Source organism: Miniopterus schreibersii, assembly GCF_964146895.1.
Source record: "Miniopterus schreibersii genome assembly, chromosome: 12".
Taxonomy (NCBI): Eukaryota; Metazoa; Chordata; class Mammalia; order Chiroptera; family Miniopteridae; genus Miniopterus; species Miniopterus schreibersii.
Genome location: NC_138112.1, coordinates 22594544 through 22606722, shown reverse-complemented (window position 1 = coordinate 22606722; position 12179 = coordinate 22594544). Strand labels below are relative to the sequence as shown.

The window sequence follows — 12179 nt, the reverse complement described above, 5'->3', positions numbered from 1 at the left end:
AGGTCATTTGTGTGATGGGAACATAGGTTTCCCTTCCATGGGAGTGTAGACAGATGAGAGTGAGGAGGGGGGACCAGCTGGTCAAGAGCCCTGCTCCTCCCAGTGGGATTTCATTTTGAAGGTCATTTAACCTGCTGTGGCCTCTTGTTGGCTTTCTCTAAAGCCCACCCCATACTCCCACCCACCACTTCTGTGTAAAATAAAAACTGGAGGTCATGAGACCCTAGGCCAACCTCGGTAAAATACCTTCCCTTATCTCACGTACCTTGCCAGCCTTGGGAGTGAGCTTTTCATGTGATTTTCTCTCTGTGATTTCCTGTCAATCAGTATATGTCATGAAAACAGCCCAATCCATAGTCCCTTGTCTTTAGGGACATTGTAGAATCAAGAAATGGAATGTAAGTTTGACCTCCTAATTGCCATTTGACAATAATAATAATAATAAAAACTGCGAAGACAAATGGGTGCAATAAGCTGGGTGGCTGAAGGTTTTGTCTTCTTGTTCCCTTTTCTTTGTCTTTATACTCAAGGGGGTGATTCATTTATGAGAAGCACCATTCAAAGGAAGGATAGATATTTCCCATGTGGGTCTTATTTTGTGTGAAGATTTAAACACATATAATACAATGATAAAATTACAGTATGAAATCTTAGGTGTGTGAGTGATTAAATTTGCAATAATTTTGTGTACAATAGTTATTACAGAAATAACCTTCTTTGTCAAGTTTAACAAAAAATATTATAAGCATTAAAAAAGTTAAATAAGAAAGTACTGTTTCATAGCTTGAATCTAATAGGCATCAACAACGTATTAATTGTTCAAGAACTCTGAACTCTACGGAATTTTAGTCATATGCAAATAAATCATTGAAACTCCTCATTATCAGAACAACAATGGTTCTTTAGTGAGTTTTTACCTCCCCAAAGTGATTACAATACCTGAGGTAAGCGAAACCCTAACACATTTTTCAGGTTTTCTTTCTAAATGTTATTTTGTTTTAAGAATAATTCTGAAGATTCCTAAATTGCTCACCCCCCCCTCCAAAATAAAAGATAATTCTGAGACCATCTAGTTGCCACTGGGGACTGGAAAATTATTGTTCTCATCACTTTTGCTTTTGCTTTAATTGGACTTATTTCCCATGCTCAGTAATCCACTCGCCCCAGATATTTAAAAGTCAAATATTCTCCTTTCTACACAGGTCTGATTACCACAACTTCAAGAAAACTGGATCGAGAACAACAGGCAGAACATTTCCTGGAGGTAAGTACAGAGGGAACTGGCATTTATTAAAAGTGACTTTCACTAAACTAATTTAACCTTCCACATAAACTAGAACTTTAATGCCGTCGATCACTGGCTTCCACAATGAAACTGCTTCTCTTGGGCTGACTGGTTCTGAATTTGGAGACTTCTGGTACGTTGCTCGGAATGCCCTCTTGTGTGCTGAGCAAGGGTGGCAGAGGAGCCTTTGCATTTTGCTGCAAACAAGCAGATGCATGGACATCTCTGCCTTGACGTCAGGCTCCTTGGTCAACAATAGGAAATGCAAGTTCAGGAGCTGAGGAGCCCTCAGGGCCACTGCGGCCTCCGATGTAAAGAGGAGCAGCAGTGCTCTGGTGAAGTGAAGGGCGTCGTTTGGGAAGTGTCTTGCTTTGTTCCTCTTGTTTTCTGGGAGAGGGCTGAGGAAGAGAGGGCTGTGAGTTGATTCACTGCCCGAGATGACTGTTTCTGAAACTCTAAAATACACTCCGATAATTCATTAAGACAGAAACAGCAGCATTATAAACTATAAGAGCATTATTTCTGGAAGGGGAAAAAAAAACACACCGTAAGGCAAAGGGTGAAAAAATAGATATGAAAGAGCTTTGTGGAACAGTTTCTGTACGTATCAAGCATCTTCACTGAGAAGCTTGGAGTCTGAGCATTGTGCCTGACATTGTGGTTTAGGTGTGATCGTCTGGTACAGAGCAGATGACAGTGCTTAGAAGTTGTGGCTTTATTGAGGTTTTGCAGTGTGTCTGTGCTTCTAAGATGATCTGTTAGGCCCCGAGAAACACTGGAATTCACAGGTCCTCCTGGCATACACTCATGCCCATGGGCACGCGTGGGCGGGCGCGCGCGCGCGCACACACACACACACACACACACCTTGAATCCCCTCTGCTGTTCTCCTTGAAGTCAGTTCACCAGTAATGACATATAAAGAACAGTGGGCAACGAATCAGTGCCATTGGGTCTTGGAGCTGCCCTGCCGTGATTTGAGTGAAGCCTCGGAACCTGTTTGATTGCCCTGGACCTCAGTTTCCCCTACTGTGAAGTGTAACAAATAATGACTAATCCATATACCTCAAAGGATCGCTATTAGGATCAAATCTTCTATTTTTATATCAAAGTATTTTTAAAACTCTTAAAACGTTATACATAATAAAGGATTATTATTATCATGCAGCGTTCTGATAACCCTTTTAAAACACTGCTATCATCTTATAAAGATGAAGGACTCCAGGCTGCCAAAAGGTAATTTTTTTTTTTCAAAATTATACTGATGGGCTGCCGTATGTACCTCGTCCAGAATTAGAGTATGTTTGCCAGAATAATAACACTTTATATTGTATTTATGGGCTCCCTGCCTTTGCAGCAGAGAGTCCAGGACTCCTGGAGAGGCTGTGTTCCCAGATAGTTGAACCCACTACCTCCCAGCAGGGAAAAGGGAGGGTTGTCTCATTAGCTGGGGAATCTGCCTGCCATCACTTACTGGCGTGTCCCTGGAAAGGTGGTGTCCTCAGGGGGTGTGTGGTGCAGAGTGTGACTGTAGAGAAGAACACAAGAGTGTTTTCCAGGCATGTGAATTTACTTCCCAAAGGAACCCTTAATGGTTTCATATCCTCTACAGATTTACATCAACAATGACCAAACATTTTGGTTCTTTAGCCTCTGACACAGATGTATCTGGAACATCATTTCTTAGTGTCTGGTATAACCTGCCTAAGGAAGTCGTTCATAACAACTTTATGGGGCTGTTGGGAGATTCAAATATGAAATATGTGTAAAACGTTCAGTCCAATATCTGGTGCTAAGGAGATGCTCAGTAAAGTGTAGTTATAACCACCGTCATTTTAATTATTGTCATATGGTGTCATAATACCTGAGCCTCCTAAAGATGCAGCTTCATCCCCACGTTCCAAGATGATAGTAGCTCCAGGCGCCGACATGCAGCAGCAGCACAGGCGCGGCCACTGGACTCGCCGTGTTCTGGGGACTGCCCTACGTGCTGGGGATACAGAGTGAACCTGGAGGAGGGGAAGACGCGTGATAAAGAAGTAAATGCTGTGACTTCAGATACAAGCTCCCTGAGGCCGCTCAGAGAAGGTTCCGTGGAAGTGCCTGAGGGGGGTGGGGTGGGCGACATTCAATAGACTGGTGAGAGGGCCTCTTAAAGAGGTGCATCTTAGTGACACGAAGCCAAGATCCTGTTCAAGGCCAGTATGACCACCAAGGCCAGCATGATTAAGGGTAGAAAGGTGGAGGGGCATAAACATGACAGTATATCAAGTTGGAGAAAGCACAGGGCTGCGGTAATGGTTCTGAATAATTTTCTGAGCGCAGTGGAAAGCCGTCAGGCAGAGGTGACATGAGATGGGGTGACGGTGACATCCAGTGCAAGAGGTGGATGGCTGCCCTGCTAGGCAGAGACAGGCTGGAGCAGGGCACAAGTAGTGGAGAGACTATGGGGTGTTTTAGAGGGAGCCAGGTGACAGTGACGGTGGTTTGAATGAGTGTTGTTAAAAAATGATTAGAGAAAACTGTGTAGGTGATAGAAACAAACTTTATTTAACACTTCATGAAGCAGACTGTCTCCATTCAGAGAACAGCAAAAAAGGGGTGAAGGCAGGGTGCTTCAATAGAATAAAGCAGCCTGGCCAGTGTGGCTCGGTTGGTTGGGCAGCTTCCGTTGCACTGAAAGGTTGCTGGTTCGATTCCAGGTCAGGGCACATGCCTGGGTTGTGGGCTTGATCCCCAGTAGGGGGTGTGCAGGAGGGAGCCAGCCGATCGACGTTTCTCTCTCTCTCCCCCACTCCCTTCCTCTCTCTCTAGAAACCAATATATTTTTTTAAAGAATAAACAACAAGGAAGAGGAAATAGGAAGCACGTAATTGCCCGGGGCCACGCAGTCGGCCTTGTTCGGGGCGCGGAGGCCCAGGGTTGGCTTGGCGGTTGGGATGGACTGACCGGATATGCTGCGTTTCTGGTCAAGCAGAGCATTTACAGGGTCATGAAAGGTACCTGAGCTTCAGTTTGCTGCCATGGCACCCTGGACAGGCGCAGTTCCGCGCTGGGCCTGGAGTTATTTCGGTAGGGCAAAGGCAGTGGTTCAGAGGGGATTGTTGTCTCGTACAAAGCCCTCGTGATTCTGGCCAAGCAGCAGCACACTGGCTTTTCTGTTTTCAAAATGGAGATTTTTAAAACTGCAGGTCATTTGAACCAAACCAATGTGCCCACTGCACACCCCAGGGACCCCTCATCATACACACTCTTTCATTTAGTAAACACCCCTGCTACAGAAACCAGTTAAATCTCCCTCCCTCTCTCTCTCTCAATTGTATAATTCTTGGCCACATTGTGTTTTTTCCCCACATAACACTGCTGTGACAGTTTAAATGACAATTTCTTTTTTTCTGAATGGATCATGGAAAGAATTTCGCTTTAACTCAGCCCCACTAAATAAATAAACAAACAAACAAACATCATCCAGAGTGCAGATTAGAGTTCTGTTCTGCACACAAGTTTTTGTAACTGTTGATACATGTGCCATTTGTAAGTGCTGTGTGTGGGTGATTAACCTCTTGGAGAGCCTTTAATTGCTAAGATAACCCTATGCTCCTCTTAAACTCCTATTAACCTTCTGGCTCTATTTTATATCTTAGTCCCCATAAAATAATATTTCTCTTCTTTAAAGGGCCCATGTAGAAGCTGATCTGGCAGGTACTCTCAGGAGTAGGTAACCAGGAGGACATTAATGATTTGTTTATACTTTGCTACCCTCATGATAGAAGTGCACTTTGATTGTGCACTGCTAGGTGTCTGCCGGTACATTGATTTAAGATATTTAGCTGGACCATGTATGGGCTGTAAGGGTTTTTGAGTCTGTAAACATTCACCTTAAATCTCTGACTAGAGGAGGAAAGTTATTAACAGAATCCAAGGGACTTGCTAAAGAAGCAAGAGCAGCAAAGAACTGTAGAAAAATTCACAAGGATAGCTTCCACTGCTTAGGTGAATTCTAAATGTTAAACTCTTGCCTAATTTGGAAGTCTGTTATGTGAAAATATTAGTCTGGTCTTCTCTCCCTCCCATAAAATGCAAAAATATGGGATTTTCAGCTCACTTATTCAAAGTCATATACATAACTTTATAGCCAATTATTATTATAGGGAGGTAGAAGCTTAATTCCAGCAAAGAGATGCAGGAAGTCGATAATGGATGCATAAACTCAACAGTGAATTAAGGTTGTAGCTTAGTGGTTGTGACTTCAGCCCTGATTACCTCATTATTAGAGAAGGCAGCTGGGAAATGAGGGAGTAAAGGTACTAATTTTTTCTTATATTATAATCAATTGTACAGCTTGTTTCCTCACCTCCTAAATTTGAACTCCTTGTGGGCTTGAAACTTGATTTATCAAGAGAGTGAATGGAAGTGGTGTGGGAAGGCATGGGTGTTAAATTCAGGCGAGCCCGAGATGCTATTTTGGGAATGCTCACAGAGCTTAGATAGGCTGTTGGACCTCACTGGACCCCCTTTTCCTCATCTGTAAAGTGGGGATAACAATTCCTAACATAGGGTTGATATAAAGAGTATACTTAAGGACAGGTAAAAAAATGCTCAGGGTGCCACCTGTTAGGCAGTAAGCATTCTGGGAACTGTGGTGGCTGTTGCCAGCACCAACTGTCTTACTCGTCTCTGTTTTCAGAGCACCCAGCCCCATACCTGAAAAATGGGACACACTCAATAAATGTCCTGTGAATGAGTGATTATTCTAAGACACCTTTATTTTATCTCCGGATGAGATCATGGAGGGGGTGGGGAGAGTATTAGCACACTGTCAAGTGCATGAGCTCCGAGACAAAAAGAATGGAACACACTGCCTCTTTCCATTTGCTTTGAGCCTCCATTTCGTCATGTGTAAAATGGAGCTAATAATCCCTACCTCATGGGTGCACTGCACGAAGGGGCTGGCAGGCAGAGACACTACTAAACCGCTGTTTGTCCCTCCCTCTTTTCTGTCCCCTCCCTTTTCCCCTTGTCCTCAACAAACACCTGGTCAGTTCCCTTTCTTTTCCAGTACTGGCCCCAGTAGTATGAATAGCTTATAGCAAGCAGTTGGACTATTCTTAAACGATATGACCACTTAAACAAGTCTATAGTGCCGCCTTAATTGTGTGTGAGTTTGCATCTTGCTTGCTGAAGGAGTATTATCGCCACCCTTTTGGTCTTGAAATGCTTCTCCCTTCAGGGCTGGATGGTTCTGATAAGAGAACAGAGAGAGTATTTTATTTGCAAATCAAGAGAGATGACAAGACCCAGTAACCAGCGTTAAAACGGGGTGAGAAATGATGTTGTGTGTGCCTGTAACTTGAAGTAGCCAGGAGAACGTGGGGACATTTTATAGCACAGTTGGTGTCAATAGCAAAACACATTACAGAGGAACACACTAGACTTAAGCTGTCTCGTATCTGCCCCTTTGCATTCTCACCCAAAGCCCTCATCCCTTGTAAGGGGCACGTCATGTGCCTGTTTTCTCTTCCTGTCTGAAATCTTCAGCCCTTTTTAGAGTTTTATTTTCTGAGGGGGAAAATACTGCCCTTTGGTAAGGTTTTATAACACTTCCTCCTTGCCTTCGGGTGCAAATTGATTTCTTCAGTGAGTGCACTCCTTAGTGGTTTCTTACTTTGGTAAGTATCTGCTTTGGAAATGATGGTAATTTCTGGTGGTGCAGAATCACAGGCCTATTTCAACCCATTAAGAAGTCCATATTTTGATCATTTAACTCCAAGAGAAATGGGAGTTTCTCTCATTAGGTTCCTCTTTCTGACAACCTCAAAAACTTTGCAGGAAGTACCCTTCGGGCCTCAAAAAAAGGAGTGTACCTGCACATAAACAGCAGACTCGGGACTCAGGAGGAGAGCTGGGCACACTTTCTGTTTTCCAGAGCTCCCAAGAGAGAATGGCACCCTCTCCCTGTTCTCTACTTCTAGGACCACACCTTTTCCAACCTCAGTTGTTCATATTCATGTTGTGTCACTTCAGTTAAGTGAATGGAAACTCACTCTTTTCTCCTCTTGTCTTAAAAGCTTTATCATATGCTTATTCCAGGCCTGGCATTGGGGTGGGCACCAAGGTTCTGTTATTGGAGTGTTTTTTTTCTTTGCCTTTAACACAGAGGTCTCTAAGAGATTAAACTGTTGATTATTCACGAGCTACTAGAGTTAGCTGCTGTCCTGGAATCAAGGAGCTGTTTTTCATTCATAATATCCAAACTGCTTCTCTCCCATTATAGAGATGAAGAAACTGAGACTGAGAAAAGGGGAGATCCAAGGTCATAAGGTCACTTCATAATAATGTCCAGTAGATGTCTTCCTCCCTTTATAGAACAGATAAGGCCCTAAACATCCATCAGCATATTGAATTGTGGCAAACTGAATCATCTTTCCCCACTGTCATTTGCTATCAGATTTGCCAGGTGTCAGGTCAGCCCACACTGAGGGGTCAGCATATACATGTCTGAAAAGAGGAGGTTTTCTCTTACTCTCTTTGGTTGTCCATTCACCACCCCTTCAGCTGCCCCTCAGCACACACTGCTCTGCCCTTCACTGCCCAGAGGGGCTCTCTCTGCTGCTGGCTACTTCCTTGAGCTCCAAGACAAAGTCCACCTGAGAGGATGCTATGCCCACACTGTGAGCACCAGCTTGGGTTCCAGCAGAAGGATGACTATAGACCAGTTGTTATGGGCTGAATTATACCACCTCCAGAAGTCATATGTAGATGTCCTAGTCCCCATTACTTCAGAATGTGACCTTATTTGGAATCTTAAAGAAGTAATTAGGAACTTGTCAAGTAGCTTAGTTGGTTGGAGCATTGTCCCAATATGCCAAGGTTATAGGTTCGATCCCCAGTCAGGCATGACAAGAATCAGAAGTATCAACCAATGAATGCATAAATAATTGGCATGACCAATCAATGTCTCCTCAAATCAGTTAAAAAAAATTTTTTTAAGAGGTAACTAAATTAAAATGAGGTCTTTCAGGTAGGCCCTAATCCAGTATGATTGCTGTCCTTATAAAAAAAAGAAATTTGAACCAGACACATATAAAAGGACGGCCGTGTGAGGACACAGGGAGAAGACAGCCATCTATGAGCCAGGGAAAGGGGCCACATGAAAAACCCACCCTGTCGACACCCTGACCTCAGGCTTCTAGCCTCCAGAATTGTGAATAAATGAATTTCTGTTGTGTCAGCCACCCAGTCTTTACCCATTGTTATGTGAACCTGATGCTAACTCATACAGCAGACTATGCTTCATTTCCTGGCCTGGCCTTCCCCTTACTTCTCCCCCACCTAACAAGGCTATCTCAATGTATCTGACTTTACTAAGGGACTGGGACAACCACAACTGCAGTCTAGAAGTGTAAGACTGCTATCTAAATATGGTTATCTCCATGTTCCAGACTCCATGCCACCAGTTAAAATCTTCATGGAAGGCCCCCTTAGGGCCTAGGTCAGCTTCTAACTGCTTCCCCTGAGGGCTGCCTCCTCCACACTCTTCACTGAGGTTTCCTGCCCGTCCTTCCCAGAAACCCTCCAGCTTTACCCATGGGATTTGTTCCAGCTCAGGAAAAAACCCCTGCTCAGAAGTACATTTTTCTTACATCTGGGATAATGCCCTGGAATGGTGTCAGCAGGGCAGTCAGGGTGGCTGTGGCACCCCTAGTCCAGTTAAACAAGGAGTGGTGGTGGCAGTAGTTGTGGTGATGGTGGTGTGTGCACACACACTTGCACATCTGTTGCAATTCCAATTCCTGCAGAACAGTTCAGGTTGGTGAGGCCCTGAAGAGTGATCCGTTGTGAAATCTTCCCAGTAGTGTGAATTGCAGCTGTATTTCCCATATGGCCAGAGTAAATATTGAATCAGACACACACACGAATTTTTCAAAGCAAATATTCATTCTCAAAGATAGTTTGTTCAAAACAGATAGTGCGAGATGCCCACAGGCTGGACAGGTAATTCAGAGGAACAGCATGTGTGCTGTGGGGATAGAGGGGAAAGCATGGCAGACCTCACCTGCCCCTTCTAAACAGGCTCAGCCAGTGGCAGGTGTGGAGACAGGTGAGCCCAGTTTCATCAGAAACTCTTACTTTTTTCTAAAACAACAAAGTTGGATCTACATGTCAAATCTCCCTATATTACATGTTGACACCTCCATTTTCTTAACATTGTATACACCATTGAGCCCCCGTTTTGCAACACGATGTAAAGGAAGATTTTTCTTCTTACCTGCCTCATAATTTGTAATCCTCTCACAATAAAATAATTCACAGGTATTATAGAATACAATTTCTTTCCTGTCATCTCTTCGCCCCACATTTTTTCACAATGTGCCCCTTTGGAGCCATAGAAATATAAGAAATGAGCCCAGGGTCTCTTGAGACCCTGTTGAGGTTGGAAATGACAGTGTGTGTGAGGACTTGGTTAGGATCTCAGCTGAGGGTGTCTTTGTAACCCCTCTGCTATGAACCAAGGAAGGGAGAGGGTGCTATGGGTCCTTGAATTACAGAGAATTTCCTGGGCCTCCTGTCTGCTTTGTCTCTCTCTGGCAGTCCTTCACTTCTTAGCCTTGCTTGTCTGTGTCCCTGGTTAGCCTCCAAGTTAATAATCTGCAGGCAAACACAGTAGGAGAGTTGTCTGAAATAAATCCTTGATTCCATAAATAACCACCTCCAATTTACCTGGTAGTGCAAGGTTGCATTTATTTTGTTCCCCATTGAAGCTGAATCCCAAATTAATAGAGCAACAGTAAATGACACCTATTCCCTTTGACCTGGGAGGGTCCTTCCAATCCAGTGGCTCAGCGTGGAAATGGAAATGAGCCAGCTTTTGAGCTCTGCCTGGTGATAATTGCTTCAGGCAGGTCACAGCTTGTTGAGCTGGGAACAGGGGCTCTGCTTTTGTGATCACTTGTGAATGGTTTCAGATTGTGGTGCTATGCTGTGGCTTCCTTCAGGCCTTCCTGGGCAAGTGCTGGTGGGGTCCTCTGTGGAGGGAAGGAGTCGGGGAGAACCTCCCACCCTGCAGGTCTGGTCACATAAATGGCTTATCCCTGAACTCCCCACTGGGAATCACACAACCTGGAAGCCAGGCTGCTTCTCCCCCTAGTGTGGGGATGCTAAACTGACCCTCTGTCCTGCGCCTCTGAAGCTCTTTCCCTCTTTTTCCATAGTGTTGCTTTCCTGGTTTATTTTGTGCAGCATACTCTCTGAGCTGTGGAATGACCTGTCCAGTCCGATTTCATTTGGGCCCTTCAGAAACCATCCAAGCCCATGCCTAACACCAGATGTGCATGACCCAGTTGGGCACTTTAAGTCCATCTGTGGGAAAATAAAAATGTAACGGCAGCAGGAGCAGGACATGAGATTCCAACTCAAGTGCCTCTACTAATGAAAAGGAAAAGCTACTTTGGCTTGCCTCCTGCCTGCTGCAGACAGCTTTGATCAAATGAGCTGTTGTTTCAGGACCTTCCAAGTGACTTGCTTTTCTGGCAAATCAGGGGCTCCCAGCCTCGTTTATTTGGTGTCCAGACTGGTTTAGTGAAGTGCTGAGAGGGTTGTCAGGGAGATGCAGATCACTGTAAGGAAGAGAAGGGAAGTCCCAATTTCAGATCCAAGGAAAATAGGCTGTTATATTAGGGCAAATACTTTCAGTTCCTTTAAAACTGAGAAAACCTGTAATAAATTTGGTTATTTTATCTTTTAATGTAGCACTGTATGTATCTTACACAATTATTTGATCTGACTTAGCAAGAAATAAAACATCTCATAAAATAATGTCCTAATTATAGTAGTCCTTTTAAAGTTTATATCAATCTAAAATTTATATCAATCTAATCTCATACCACAAATGCAGACAGAGATGGTTAAAACATAGGATTTGGAGACGGACAGGCAGACCTTACAAATCACTGGCTGTGTAAGCTTTCTTCATCTAGCCTCATTTTCCTCTTCTGTAAATTAGATTAGTAATAATAATTGCTTCTTCATAGGGTTTTGTGAGGATTGGCATGTTGCATGTGCTTTGCACATATTAAGTGCTTAATATATGTTAGCCATTATGATTGGAAGCTTAAAATGTGTCCTTGTAATTCCGGAAGCAGTCTTCCTGTGGCAAAATTCGGAACACTTAGTGCACTTTACTATGCACTGTATTTATAGTTTGGATCATAGTTGTTGAATATACTACGGTGCTTTGATGAGATAGCATCTGTGAATGCACCTAGAGTAGTTCCTGGCACATGGTATGCACACAATATTAATTCTTTCCTTCCTTTTCTGAAGAAGGGCCCAATGTTTCAGAGATTTATCGTCTTCCACTTGTCAACATTCATTTAAATGGATCATGACCATATAGTTGGAACAGCTCATTCTCCTAAGATAGGGTGAGTGAGGTGTCCACCAGGGGTCTGGCCCGGCTAGGAAGAGGGTCACTGGGGTTCTACAGCAGGGTCTGCAGTCCCCTAGCTTTCTAAGTCAGGATCTGAGATGAAGACTAAAGCATCCAAATTCAGTGGCAGAGCTGTAACATTCCCAAGAACCTATGGTCTCAATAAAGTATTCTTGAAACCAGCATGGGTCAGACACCTAGTTTTTTCCAGGTTAGCCATTCTCAGGGCTACCCAGTCTCACCACTAACTACCACGCTTTGCACAGAATTATAACCACTTTAAGGCCCTCAGTTGTGTTGTAAATGCAGTGTGTTTAATATTTAAACACATAATGGGAATTTTGTTTTATGGGAATTATTTTTCTGTCTCATTCAGATGTCAATACCTCAGTTGTGTAGAGGTAATAAACTGGTCATGAGTAGTCAGGAGGTTCTCAGTGGAGGTAACCCACAGCATGATTAATA

The 12179-nt window shown here is 43.7% G+C and overlaps 1 protein-coding gene across 1 annotated transcript in view; it reads left to right on the top strand.

Moving 5' to 3' along the window:
- FAT3 (FAT atypical cadherin 3) overlaps positions 1 to 12179 on the top strand; it is a 609567-nt gene that overhangs the window by 427141 nt on the left and 170247 nt on the right. The window contains exon 4 of the mRNA XM_081154333.1: positions 1203 to 1264. Within this exon, the coding sequence (XP_081010459.1) occupies positions 1203 to 1264 (62 nt within the window). The remainder of the gene's footprint in view (positions 1 to 1202; positions 1265 to 12179) is intronic.